The following is a 14,923-nucleotide window of genomic DNA, read 5'->3' as shown; positions in this document are numbered from 1 at the left end:
ACTCATTTACACATTTGTTGAAATCATGAGAAGCTCCAAAAGCTATGAGAGAAAGCAGAGAAATAAATAGTCCCTTTTACATATCTTATAGAAAACCCCTCAAAACTGAAACAAAATCTATGGGGGAGATTTACGTCTACAGTATCAGTGATACGGATAATATGCTGATCTAGCGTTTCCCAGGTAGCCAAAATGGCTTGACCCAGCAGCTTTTTTCCAAACTTATGCCAGATTAGGGATGAATAATGCACCAGAATCAGGACTGATACTGTTCCAAAGCTAGCCTAGTGCTGCCAACTGGAGCTGATTCATCCCAAGTGCCCACCCCAAAAACCTATCCAAATCGGGCAGCCATATATGGGCCAGGACTTCACATATTTGGTCCAGCACCACCAGGATATGTCTGAGTGCTCTGATTCAGCCACAGTCTACCTAAATTCACTGACTGTGGTCTGTGGTCTAATCAAACCTACCACCAGAAAAGAACTTCTTTATTGTACAATAAATATTGAATATTGCAAATAAAATATGGTCAGGATAAGGCAACTAAAACCCTATCCAAAGGTTGGGGCAACGTCACGGTTACATAATAAACAAACAAACATTAATTGCAGGTATGTGATGGGCCGCACACTTCAGGCTCCTGTGTGAAATTCAAATGTGCTACACACCCATCCACCACTCCAAAGTCCACGTGCACTTACTTTCAGCCTTGTGACAGTACATATAAAGTTCTAAATAAATAAAGTTTATTTATACAGGGCATACTATTCCTACACTGAGCGTTGACCTGAAATGTAAATTGTTATAAATTGATATTTATGGTCTTATCTCTGACAGGCTTACCTTGAGTTGCCTCCTGTAGGCCACCAGTGGAAATTTAACATCTTGAGGAAGTGAAAATCTCAAGTAGGCAAAAGAGAAGTCATCTTGCAAAGGCCATAGGCTATTTAAAATTTTGCAATGACTAAATAAATAAAGACACTGACAGGAGGAGAAAACAGTATGTTAGAACATGTGGTCCTAATTCTCTGGATGCAGACTGAATTTCACTGGTTGATTTTACTCTCCACCGTGTTCAGTGGACTATCATTAGCTCAACACAACAACGTGACAAGATTGGAAAAAGAAGATAGTCCTATTCGTGAGGCGGAGGTGTGGGAAATTGTTTGCATCAGTTATTGCATCTAATTCCACCCGGTGCTACATATGGACACCTTGACACCAAGACCTTCATGAAAATTATGAGACAGAGAAGCAGGGAACTTCAGCTGACATCACTTCCCACTAATCCTTTAAATCAGAGAAGAGACATTGTGAACAGCAGCAAGACGAAGCCCATAAATCAAGCAGGATGTCGGTACAACAGGATAACACAGCCTGACACAGTCACAAGTATGTTCCAGATTAACCTCTGCCGCCGCTTCAGTCAATACCTCTGCTGGCATGGAATCACTTGGAGCTGTCTGGCTTTGGAAGCTGGAAGTCATGCTTTGGCTGTAAACACAGACACTAGTCTCTAACAAGGAGCTGTAGAGCAGGAAGAAGCCCACAGAGTCAAAATGCTCTTTGGTCTATTGACTTATATTCCCGGCACAGGGTTGTGAAATTTTCACATGATGATTTTTAAACATATTATTACTGACCGACTGCTGCAACACAGGGGTAAAACCCATCTTTCATTGCATGTATTTAATGGACACATTGAAAGCAACAGAAGAAGATTTATTTTTTCCAAATGAACACTCATCAAGCTTGAATTGTGCGGTTTGTCCAATACCATTTTATAAAAGGGTTGGACCACATATTGGGACAATACACGAATCACTTAGAAGAGCCACATCCTTATGTTCTGAGACTGCCATAAATGACAAACAAGAGACATTAAAATGATCCATGGAGAAGATGAAAAAACAACCTTCCTCTGCTGCTCCAGGAAACAAACTTTTATGGTGGTCCTTCACATTAAACTGCCACTAACCCAAATGCTAACACACAGATACAAACAAGATTTGATTAGGATTGGCACAAGAGTGGATGCTTTCCGTATTTCTTTCTTCATGTGATCTTAGTTCGTTTATTTACGGAATATATTCTCACATTCTGATGTGTAGAGGGAAGCACTATAGGGTGATTAAGGGCTCCCTACGGAGTGAGACAGAGGAAATAGACAGAGTTTATCACGCTTGGGCAACAGTGTAGCTTAACTGAAATCAGATCCCTATGTGCTCAGGATGCACATATGCCATAGACACACACACTTGAACGTATAAATGTGAACTGTTGAGACACAAAACGCACACTCTTTTCCTTTGGGATTCGACACAAAAAACGAAAAAAACGTTATAACTAACTTGTAATTGATTACTTTGGCCACTTGGGGGCAGCTGTAACATTGACATATTTTACCTTTGTCTATGATTTTCACCATATAAAGTCATACGGTAAACTTTTCAGAAAACTGCTGCTTATTTAAACATAGCAGACATGGCGCAACAGTAGCATTATTGTGGAGTCATATTTCTGGCCACATGGTGAATATAACTCCAACATTCACTTCCTTTTAGCTCATTTGGTTACTAAATGTGTTACTGAGTTCACTGTTGACTGAGTTCACTTAGCTGTTTAGCAAAGTGATCATTTTCTACCTGTGAAGATTTTGTAATTCTGCAGCAGTAAACCAGCGGGTGAATCAGTCCCAATAGTAAACCTTTCAGCATTGTGGGGAAGCCTGCACCATTTGTGTGAAGCAAATACCACAACCTCACCAAGTGTGAATTTTAAAGGCCAAACGACAGCCAAGTCAATAGCAAGCAAACTAGGCACAGTATGAGGGAATCCAGACGGCTTTAGCTTTTTAACCATACGCTTTCATGTCTCTAAAGTGTGGGACCAAACTGGTAGTTATAGAGGCTGTTTAAATCCTGCTTGAATGAGAGTGAAACACAGGCAGCAGTGTCTTCTAAGAACGAAGGATGATATAATTACATGTATTCCAGAGTCTTATGTATAAATTACTGTGGACATTTTTAGAGATTATTTACATGTGTTATCAATATTAGATGTTGACAGCTGTTTTTATTTATTCAGCCTTCTCTTAAAGTTCTGTGGTAAAATACAACTTTTCTCGCTGCCTAGCAAAGCCACCGAAAGTTACTTTGCTAGTGGTTTTATTCAAACAATGTATAGTAACAAACATAATAAATTCTCATCTTGTTTCTATTATTATTTGTCCTTTCTGATGGTTGAACAAAAATGCTTTGCGCTGTTGCATGCAAAATGTGCAGCCCCATACTTGTCAGCTACACGATAGCGCTATTGTGATAGACCTGGTGACATTTGACGAACAGATCTGAATGTGTGAGAGATCTTTAGGTTTCCCAATTTTTATCAGGCCCTGTGCTTTGCTCAGCGGTGAGTGAGCAATGAGGAGCTGCTAAGGTTACAGGGTGGTGGGGGGGAATGCAAAGAGAACCCCATTACGTGACATGAAGGGGAATGATCCTTCCTGCTGTTGCACATGACGTGAGAAGGAGAGACAGGCCACTGTAGGGAGGAGAGGCTTGAAATCCAGAGGTCAGGTTTTCAACAGGTCGAGCCCTCAGTCACCTCCCCCTCCCTTCCTCTTCTCTCCTTTCATGACCCCTCCATTCTCACCACATCGTCTCCATACCTGACGAAAGATGTTGATGAACAGCAAAGACGGAGCTAGAGCTGACTTCCAGGACTCAGGAAAGACAGTTCATCTCAGTCAGGTGCTGCGTATGCGTCTACAGCCATCTGGCCTCCTCTCCTGAATTACAAAGCGGTGTGTTGTTTGGAGAGTTTCCCATGTCAAGGCCAGTAACCTGAAAGCACCTTGGATTTTTTTTTCCTCTTCTCTCCCTGTTTTCCTCTAGAAAGAGGCCTCATTTTGTGCTCCCTGCAAAAGTAACACAGTTCTCTGACATGCTGAAACCGCCCATCATAAATCTACACACTTAACTATGGGCCCTCAAATCTATCAGCCTGCATGCTTAGAGTCTGGGGGCCACATTGTGACATTCAAGGAGGCGGGTGCTCTCAGTCACGCAAGCATTGCCCCGTGCCTGGACCTCAGCCTGATTTTACTGCAGCCAGCAGGGAAACCAGACGCTACAAAGGCCCCGGGTCCACATCAATTTCATGAGCAAAGTTAGGAGGAAATAAATCATTTTGGGGATTTATGAAAAAGGAGTAGGGAGATGGGGGGTGCTAGGAAGTTAACCAAAAGGAAACGGCAAAACAGGGGTGCATAAAATAAAGTCCAGTTAGCATTTGCATACCTTGAGAATTCAAGAAGGGTCACATTTAGATCTTCATGGTTACTCCAAGCCAATAAAAGGCAGTTCTATAGCTGTACATTATTATTAAGTTAAATAAAAGATACATCTAGGTGCAGGGGTAGCTATATTTGACTAATCATATTTCCCCCAGACACGCAAGGTTCCAGGAACAAGACTTCAGGCTTTATAGGTCATTTGAGATCGGCAATTTGGCTTTTACAGGGCAGGATTCAGTCCAGACTCCATTTAATAAAACACATGCAAAGCCGACGTCTCTTTTCCTGCACCTGAAATATGCCAATCATCAAACCAAAGTTATCCACACTTTGGCTGTGATTGAGAACAGTCTAATTTTTATTATTCCTGTTCTGCTAAAGACTAATGATCTCCCATCAAAATGAGATGGAGGTTACATAGTGAAAATGTTGTACTTTTCCAAGAATAATTCCCTGGCTTAGGCTGAAAATAACTTATCTGAGTATGCATCTTTCCAAGGAAATCTACCCATGATTTCCTTCACCTGCCCATGATTTCCTTCACCTTTATTTCAGAATTATATGGGCATTTGGTGTTTTATATCATTTGTCCTTCAAAACCTGAAGATGCATGCCAATGTGTTGCTGCTTCTCCAAGCCACTATGGTTTAAGACTGAGAGCAATTAAAACTGTTTTCTCAGTTTTCCTCTATTAAACACATATAAAAAAAAAAGAAAAATTAAATAAAAAAAAAATTAAAATTGTACTCTGGTGGCCACATTTTCACTTTGGTAACAGAGAGTTTTATGGGATACCGTGAAAACTGAACATTCCTCCCCCTTCTCATTTCAAAATAAGTTCGTGTGACACACTTATTAAAATGTTCCCATAAGCCGGTATCACAAGGTCTAGATGCATCTTTTTTTTATTTTTATTTTTTTAGAAAAGCAGTTAAACTGTACACCACAAATCAAGATCTCTTTGTGGGAGCCGTTTACTAACTCTTGATTATGTAAATAATTTAATAAAAAGCAGGGTTGTTGATGTTGACATGATGGGCTGTGAAATCTCTAGTTAATGGAATTTACATATTTTTTATGCAGTGTAATTACCACAAGGCTGGGATTTGAAATCGCAGCACTGCCAGTTTTTAGATGAGGGCTTAGATGCAGTTTACCTAGACAGCTCTAACGATTGGACACACACAGGTACATCACAGAAGCCCGCTGTGTTCTGTATGAAAGGCCTATTTTTGGGGGGCTACACAAATCAGATGTGTATGGCAGTAATTACCCTAGTTTTTGGCTGGCACGCTGCAGTCATTTAGAAGAGTCATCATCAATTAGTCATAGATAAATAAACAGGCTGTCCTCTCTGAATATCACTCCCCAACCCTACACGTCCAGAGTGCTGCATAAGGAAAGACTACTCTGGTGTCCACTTAAGATACCATAAACATATTACACTTTATTACTGCAGTTTCATTCACAAAAGCAACTACACATGTAAATTAATGTCATGTCTTGTCTCGAGATGCTGAATCAAGGAACACACCTTACCACATTTCATCAAAGTCAACCTTAACAAGCCCCTGTGATCACAAATAAGTAAATAAAAGAGGAGACTGTGTTCCCTGTAAGGCTAGTAAAATAAAACAAAATGAAGAAAAAAATAAACTAGCAAAGAAGGCAGATATCTATAGATCCAAAGATTATATAACATGGTTAATGTTTTAAGATTTAATCTGTTATCAACTCTAAATCTAAAAAGAATATTGAATACATTAGTTCTTAATTGAATCAGGTATAGAGAAAAAATATACAAATTAATGGATAACAACACACAATACACAATTCCCAATGACTCCTTATCAATAACATAACGCTGCTTACCAAGATAGACTTACAGACTTAGACTTATATTAAATGGTATAAATGCTTGTTAAATACAGTCATATTTCAGTATCATAATGGCATGCCCTCAGGCCGCTTATCACTAAAGGTAGCCATGAGCTCATTTCTTGTAAGGCCAGTTAAGACTCCCCGCACAGTGGATATTGCTCTCTGTAGGCACAAAGTAATTATCTGCAGGCACGCAAAGAGCTAGCTGGCTAGCTCAGCCCCCAACACTGCAAAGTATGTGAGGAACAAGTCTTCCCTTCACCTTGTTTTTCCTGCGCTTAACCATCTTCAGTCCATTTGACAACCACATCAGTCATAAAACGCTCATATTTTCCTTCATAAACATTTGCAGTCTGCATTCCAGTGTATGACTGAAGCTTTGAATTAGGATCTCTATGATATATTCTGAATGAATCATAACCTTCTCTGCAAAGTTTCACAGTGACTCAGATGGGGCTTCTGTTGAAACACAGAGCCACTGACACTAATTACTTCCACCAGATTACTCCATCTCCCCTGCCAGTGCTCAACTCATTTGAGTAATTTTCTCAATGAAGGTAATCCAGATTAGCCATTTCAGGTTAAGGTAGTCATTCAGTCAGGAACACAAGGCATTTCATAACAGGAGGGCGGGAGAGTCAGGGAGAATGAGAAACCTACTTAACTACTACTACTTGACATGAAATGAAATGCTGCCCTCTTGTGTCAAAAATAGATAACTTTCTGTCCCCATTTGAAAAGCAAGTACACTACAAACACTTCATTGATAAGGAGATGTCACAGTTGTGTTTGTTCCAGGTGTGCTGCTACTGCTGAGTGTTCTCTTCTCTCCAACAATCTTGCTGGAATTGTAGTAGTAGATGAACAGGAAGAAACCTGTAAGAACAGGGTAGTTTGGTTACAAAGATTGTATCATGCTTAGACTTTGGTGCTTGATGAAAAGTAAATTAGACTGTTTGAGTGTACTTCAAATTGTGTCAGTTCGGAGTCTACCTTGAAAGGAGTTGAGGATGGTGAAGATGTAATAGGAGGGTATGAGCAGAGGTCCATAGCTGAAGAAAGCAAAGGCCCAGGTGATGCCAAGCAGGAGCAACAGGCCTATGATGGAGAAAGAGTTTGTCTTGATGGAGCTGGTGTTGTTGGCTTTCTCTGCTGTTTTCTTCAAGTTAACAATCTGCAGCACAGTTACGATGAATATGATAAAGGTAAAGCTGAACACTACGGCATAATAACCGACGTTAACCCCCCGGTGGACATCAGCATCAGAGATCCAGCACCTGAAAATCATGATTAAAGTAACATGAATCTCTTCTTGTGAATAAGAAATGTTGGTATCAGACTTGCAGGTCAGTAGGAGTCGCTTACATTTTTGCTGAATTGTCATCATTGGCATTAATGACAATGTAATCATATTTTCCCAAAGCAAGAAGGGCGATCACCACTATAGCCGGTGTGACTAAAGAGAAAGACAATTGAGTATAGACATATTTGTTCTATCTGTAGTATGAATTTAAGCACATGTGATTGTTTCGTTCAACTATATCAGGTTCAGTTCTCTTACCCCATCCTGAGATGCAAATCTTCATCATGTAATGTTTGATTTCAGAAGGGATCTTGCATAGATTAAAGTACAAGTGTAGAGCCTCCATGAAAAACCAGGTAAAAGTGGCCAACATAGCGTAATGCATAACTGCCGCCATCACCACACATCCAGTGACGTTCCTTAGTTTGGCAATGCTCTCATTTACCAGGAAGGAGAAGTTCAGTGTGAACATGGCAACAAATAGGTTCATCAGGATCTTAGTTGCTTGGCTTGCTTCCTGTTTTCTGTGGAGTGAGTTGGCTTAATGTCAGCAAAAAAGCCTTTGATATAATGAGTTGGAATTAAAAACTGCCCAGCAATTCCTTACCTGACAATGCAATACATGAAGAGAGCTATTCCCAAGAAAAACATTGACAGGCCACAGCCGACTGATGTGATGTAGCTAAGAGCTGTAAAATCTGAAGAGCTTATGTTCTGAGGTGCAGGTGACTGATGGAGAGAAAGACGTGTTAGGTTATGTGTGAAACAAAAAAACTTGAATTACTTGTAATGAAATCATCTTACCAGCAGTATTGCAAAAAATGTTAGATGAGAACACTGGCACGTGATGCTGTCATCAGTCTCATTTGTTTCACATCCATCTGTGAGCCAGGTCTGTTCATTTGCTGCAAAGGCAGATGACACTACTTTACTTAAAAAGAAAGTCTTTTTTGCATCAATGGCTGAGCAAGGTGTGACAGAGTCTGCTGTCAGACAATGGATTTTAATTTTTCCAAGGCAGCTTTAAAGAATATTTTTTTAAAGTACCGTTGCCATCCCATGACCTACATGACGCAATGTTCCCATTCTGTATTAGAATAAGAAAGAAAAATCAGTATCATCATTCTTTCCATAACCAATTATTATTAACCTACTAATATATCATTGACCTGTCATCTGTTTTACCTTGTCCACATTTTTGTACTGAATGTTTATGGTCTGTGAGAGATTGGATATTTTTGTTCCCATTTCAATTCCCAGTACCTCATTGTTGAAAAAAGAGTAGTTGGAGTCATCCTGTTGAGAGTGGAGAGCTGTTTACAGTTGCACAGGATGTCATTGTATTTATATTAAAGTTGTCAAAACAGCATGCTTTATTAGGTCAACCTTTACTTTTACCTTAGGCACTCCTGGAAAAAGCATCACTCCAACAAATGAACCATTTCTTTTTAGTGCCATTTCGCTGGCCTCTTTAGGGATTTGCACCAATCGAGAGAAGCTATTCCCCCAACGAGACTTACTCGGAAGAATCTACAAAAAATGATAGACAAATAAAGATTTTCAGAAAACTATTGGGTTATTTAACACTACTTAATGTTGTGTTTTACTCTTGCATCATGGCAAACTGCGTACAAAGACTTCACTTGTAATGCAAACGTTGATGTTGGTTGGATCTTCGCGGGAAAGTTTAGAGATCACTCCCTTAATATTGCCTATTGTAATCTCTGCTGTAAGGGCATTTCCCATCATTTTCACCAGGAGGGAGAGATTTCCCATGATATTTCTGTAATGGAAAAATACAGCAAACTACGGTCATCTTCACAACTCGTAACAATGCCATTCCAAAATGTTGCTCCAATATACTGACTCAAATAGAGTGCATGGCACTGTTATATTTATAGCTATCAATAGATATTTACACTGCGTTTTCTAAGCTGTTGCTCTCTTTTGGGGGAAGAGTGATGGAAATGTTTCCTGTGAAATTTCTGTAATGGAAACACAAATACAGCAAACTACGGTCATCTTCACAACTCGTAACAATGCCATTCCAAAATGTTGCTCCAATATGCTGACTCCAATAGAGTGCATGGCACTGTTATGTTTATAGCTATCAATAGATACTTACGATGGCTTTTCTGTGCTGTGGCTCTCTGGTGTGGGAAGAGTGGTGGAAATGTTTTCCGTAATATTTCTGTAATGGAAACACAAATACAGCAAACTATGTTCAACTTCATAACTCCTAACAATACAATGCCAAAATGTTGCTTTAATATGCTGACTCAAATAAACTGCATGGAACTGTTATGTTTATAGCTATCAATAGATACTTACGGTGGCTTTTCTGTGCTGTTGCTCTCTGGTGGGGAAGGAGTGGTGGACATGTTTTGTGGTGGCTTACATGATACACAATTTATATTCATATCCCCACTGAAAGTTAGATTGTACTGTGTTTCTATTAAACCTGCATATCAAAACACACATAAACACACAAACATGTAATTTTCAATCCCATACCATTTTGTATTTTGACAAAATTATTACTGAGATAAATTTAAAATGATCTAATGAAATGAATCATAATACCGTTGCAGGCGTTTCCATCATAGTTCGAACACTTACAAAAGCTGTTTTGGCTCAATCTAATATTCTTTGTACCTTTAACATATTAAAACATTACATTATTAGACATGCAAAGTGCTACCACTGCTGTTAAATGTATGTGGATATATGAAGTATTAAGAGCTGTTGTAGATTTTTACCCTTGTTTAAGCACTTGTGAATGTTAAAAAGGAAACCTGCAACAGAATAGAAAGTGTACAAGATGATTGGTTAGTAGAAGTAAAGTGTGGGACTTTTGGAGCGTCACTGTTTTGTTGGAGTAAAAAACGTTTTGCCCAATAGGGGGCAATCTGTCACTGCTCTTGTGTACAAATATGTTATCAGGCCACTGCATGTGTGTATAGCCATTTTATTTTGCATGACTATCTCTTGCTCGAATTAAAAGTTAAGTTGCTGTAAGAGTTAAGTAGAGACATGACTGTATAAAGTCTGTCTGGCACTGTCCACACCTAATTATTATTTATTTTGTAGGAGTTCACATTGCAAAGGGTCTGTCAATACCTGTTTTTTTGCTGTAGAACACTGATGGCATACATTCGAAGTTATCATCTGGTATTTTTACCAGGACAATATCCTGCTTGGATAGAATCTCTTTATCCAGAATTAGGCGGATGTAGTTTGATTGTTGCTGTTGAGGACTTTTTTCAAATTTGCAGTCAAAATCTTCTTTGTTACAACAGTCTAAAAATACAAACCACAATACACAAATGACCAAGAGAACAAATTGAATTCTATCTATGGGCTCAAATCAGACTATTAATCACTTAATTTTACCTGTATTGTTTGCCAAGATATTGAAACAAAGTTTACTTCCACTGTCCTCGTGATAGATCGCCTCTGAAATATGATGTGAAACCACTGTTTACTCTGAATTTTTTCTTTTCAGTTTTCAGCTGCATGCAATTATGCTTCCACAATGTTCTCAAGCTTACCTGATGGGAAATGAAATGCAATGCCTGGCTGTTTGTTACTGATAAACAGGAAGTTTTTTGGTTGGCAGATCTCATTGCCTGTAAAAAAATATACAAGATGAGAAATATAAAAGGCATTTTAATCAGAAAAAGAGTTGCTGAATTGTGTTGAGAAATATTGTTTCAGATTAGTTTTTGTTAATTTACTAACCTGAGCTCTCACGTATGCTGTTTGTTAGGAATATTCCACAAAACAGGGTCGCTATGTCCACTGCAAACACCCAGCGACTCTTTCCACCGCGTTGTAACATCATCCTTTAGAGTAAGAACAACATGCAGTAGATTATGGGATAAGGATAATAAGTGACTGACCATAATCTAAAGATATATCTATTTTAAGTGCCTTCCATTACCTGAATGATGATACCTGCGTTGTCACTCTCCACAGTGACTTGCATTCACCTTACAGTCATTACATGTTACTGACATTCATTTGCTGTCTAATTTACCTTGCAAATCTTACAGCACGTCATATGTGCTTTCACAGTAAACAGTTGGCAGGCTGCCATTTTGAAGTGTACTGGAACTGAATACAGATTATATTATTGTTATACCAAATTGCCTGGATATTTGTTAGAATGTACATTTGTTCTTAACACTGAGGATGAATAACACAGACAAAAATGTTAGGAACAGGAGTTATTTGTAGTTCTTTTACTGTATTCGGGTTTTTTTCCCCCTCAAATGTATGTCAGGATGAGACAGGATGGGGAAAAAGCAGTAAATACAGTAAATGGTTTATTGTGAATTATTCCAACTGTACATTGCGTTAATGCTTTGGGTATGTGTGCTATGACTTTTCTCTCCAGTAGGCCCACTCTCGCCATCATTAGCTTCACATTTGTGGTTTTGAGTGAAATGTCTTGAATGGATTACCTTAAACTTTGCTATACACATTCAAGCCCCACTCGGGATATTCCCATCAGCATCAGCTGTACTGGGAATGTCTGTGTTCATATCTTAGCATGCATGCTAAACTAAACCACCAGCATGTTAGTATTTTGTCATTGTGAGCATACCATTAGCATTAGCATTAAGCCCACAGCACAGTCTCATCTGAGGCTGTGGTCTTCTTTGTATACATGTTTATTTCTTTTCAGGCTCACCGGAGGAACTGAAACTAGACATAGTTTATGATAGAGTGGGGAAAAAACTTCTAAAAGAAAAAAAATGTGTGTTTGAAATGACACTTTTCTGCTCAGAGTTAGATGAGAGGAACGATACAGCTTTCATATCTGTAAGATAAATACAGCTAGCAACTGGTTAACTGGTTAAAATTTGCTTACCAGCATCCTTTAAAGCTCATAATTAACACACTATATCTTGTAGAGCAGAGAATCATTGGTCAAACCTACAAAACTTAATTTTAAATTCTAATCAAGGTCCTCAAATTTCCAAAGATGATGATCAAAGGGCCACAGTTTGGAATCGAATGCGGGCTACTGTGGTAAGGACCTTAGTAGCTACAAGGGCTACCTGCTGATTTATATGTAAGTGTTTATAAAGACACCTAGAACTGATCCGGTAATGCAACCAGTAATGTAATTTCTTCTTTCTATTTCATATGGTACATGTTGCTTACTGATCAGGGTTCGCCTGACCTGCAATGCAAATCCTTTCTTTTCTCATTTACAGTTAAAGGACTTGTTTGTATGCGGAAGGCTTGTGTGATTCAAATTAAATAAACAAATTAATGTCAGAGCCTGCCAAGCAACAGAATAGGACAGTATGGTGGTAACCAAAACTGTCTGCATTTATGTGCAAATATGATGAAACAGATGCCATAGATAACTGTGTACAGCAACAGTGGTTTGTTTGTGTTCCTAAATTAGTCGGGTTATAATCTCTGAACTGGGGGTTGGGATGAATGAGGTGGACTGAAAAATGTGTTGATGCTGCCCCCTGGTGAACATGAATGAATTTGAATACTTCCTGTATGTCTCTTGACATCATTTAACACAGCTTTACAATTTACAAGCCTTTTTTGGTTAAACAAATATTGGATATTGAACATCTCTGTCTGAAAACATCAGAGCCTCTGATTATTGAGTGATGATGACAAATGCAACCCTAAAATCATGAGAGACCTGAACAAATAGCACTGTAGATAAACAACACTGCAACTGACTATAAACTGACGGATGACAGAGGCTTTAGAGGAACAACTCAAGCTCCTCCGTGGTTGTTAACAGGTTGATAATGTCATTACAGCCAGCCTGCTAGCCTGCTAAGGCAATTACCGCCCCACCAGCAGCACTAAACACATTTAAGACCTGATCGCAGTCTGGATAGGCCTGGTTGGATTCATTGATGGAGTTTTTATTGACAGTTTGGAGTTAACTCGACGTATTGAACCATGTGGTCAGTCTGGTGATGTCATTGTTATCCTCATTAATGACTGTGGCCATTAGTCTGTTGTTAACACCGCCTAATGTGAGCAGGTGAGAAAGCAAACTTCTCCCTCCATTAAACCGTCATTTGTTTAGTTCGTCACATGAAAGCATTGTGCAAACTGAACAGCCATTAAGTTAGTGATGCTTGTAGTCGGTGTATTAAGTGATTTGTAAATTGCTCTTAGTTCTGCCGGTACTCATCAATAAATAAGTCAGTGTGTGAGGTCAAAGATAATTAAAGCTGTTTCTTAGCCCTGCACTGCAGGGTCTTCACTGTGTTGTTGTTGTTGTTTTCAGGAGCAAATTTCTTGGTGGTTTGTTGCACGATGCTGTGGGGATAGAGCCCAGGGCTCAGTGCCGTATGGCAGATGAATATTTGATGGCCCTTAATGGACGCCTTCGCCCTCATGCCGTAGCTCTGTTTTCCCACCACGCGCAAGCAGAGGACTGTGGTGGAGCTATGTGGTCGGCATCCATTTTGGCGCTTCCCTGGTGAATTTGGTTGCCTGTCTGGCTGTACCACACAACAGCTGCCTGTGATTTCATCATGCTGGTTGGGGGGCTCGCTTACCAGGCAGACAGCTGGGGGTGATGCTGAAGCTCTGTGGTACAACACAGTGCACCAAATCCACACCCCTGTGCACCCAACCCTCACATGCAGCTGTATCCCTGCACCCTGCTCATGAACCTGTCAGCGCTAAGGTCAGCAGATCATCTGCCATCTATGACCGAGAGACAGCCTCATGTTACACATCATCCCCTATACATCTGGATACGTGTGCCAATATGTATGTCCACAGGGTATGAAACATTGTCTGCATCAATCCTGTTGAGGAGATTAAGATCTTAACTTGGGAGCGAAATGACGCAGCCTGTCATTCCAATTAGAAAAGTGACAGTGAGGCAGTACAGCTATGCATTTGCTTGGTGACCTCATCCTCTATACAGCACAATCCATAACTATCTGACAGAGGGTTACCTCCCACTATTGGCCTGTTAGTGTAAATGGATCTTGCAATCAAAGTGTTTGGGAGTCTTATGAGTTTCAGAGGAAGGGTGTGAGGAAGAGGAGGAGTGGGCTCGGCCTTGTGTTGGAATGTGGCATATCAGAGGCTGTGTGTGTGTGTGCGTGTATTCAAGGCACCTGTTAATGCTGTCTTTGCATGTTTGAACTTGTATATATACACACACACACACACACACACACACACACACACACAATCACAGCTGCCCCTCACATTACACAGCTATTTCTGATCTGCTCAGTCAGCCGAAGGCATGAAGGGGACAGAGGGGTCAACAGTGCACTTTCTCCTTTGGTAAGTAACACAAACACACACTCATAGCCGTGTACAGCAACCATACATCAGAGGTAATCCTTCTTGTGGTATCTTTAAATGTACACTACAGTGACTCTTTGTTCACCTCATAGACTGTGTCTGTCACCCTGCACAAC

General features: G+C 39.8%; 1 protein-coding gene and 1 long non-coding RNA gene across 2 annotated transcripts; both read right to left on the bottom strand.

Moving 5' to 3' along the window:
• Window positions 1-5,727: 5,727 nt before the first annotated feature.
• Window positions 5,728-7,956, bottom strand: LOC118336942 (adhesion G-protein coupled receptor G2-like). Its single transcript, XM_035673713.1, has 4 exons — window positions 7,743-7,956; window positions 7,547-7,637; window positions 7,175-7,458; window positions 5,728-7,057 (listed from the first exon to the last, which is right to left on the bottom strand). The coding sequence occupies exons 1-4, from the start codon at window positions 7,954-7,956 to the stop codon at window positions 6,942-6,944; spliced, it is 705 nt and encodes a 234-aa protein (XP_035529606.1). The 3' UTR covers window positions 5,728-6,941.
• Window positions 7,957-8,091: 135 nt separating this feature from the next.
• LOC118337346 lies at window positions 8,092-8,390 on the bottom strand. Its single transcript, XR_004797146.1, has 2 exons — window positions 8,289-8,390; window positions 8,092-8,213 (listed from the first exon to the last, which is right to left on the bottom strand). It is a non-coding gene; the product is annotated as an uncharacterized LOC118337346 (long non-coding RNA).
• Window positions 8,391-14,923: the final 6,533 nt, after the last annotated feature.

Source organism: Morone saxatilis, unplaced genomic scaffold, assembly GCF_004916995.1.
Source record: "Morone saxatilis isolate NCDOM2014 unplaced genomic scaffold, NCSU_SB_2.0 Contig3, whole genome shotgun sequence".
Classification (NCBI taxonomy): domain Eukaryota; kingdom Metazoa; phylum Chordata; class Actinopteri; family Moronidae; genus Morone; species Morone saxatilis.
This window is presented reverse-complemented; position numbering and strand designations above follow the sequence as displayed.

What these genes read in the sequence shown, in the direction of transcription:
- LOC118336942 (XM_035673713.1), bottom strand. Translation starts at nt 7,956, where the DNA reads ATGTTCACACTGAACTTCTCCTTCCTGGTAAATGAGAGCATTGCCAAA. An exon ending in GATTTGCATCTCAGGATGGG is followed by an intron (nt 7,638 to 7,742) that starts GTAAGAGAACTG and finishes CTTTCTCTTTAG; the next exon opens with TCACACCGGCTATAGTGGTG. An exon ending in GATGACAATTCAGCAAAAAT is followed by an intron (nt 7,459 to 7,546) that starts GTAAGCGACTCC and finishes CATGATTTTCAG; the next exon opens with GTGCTGGATCTCTGATGCTG.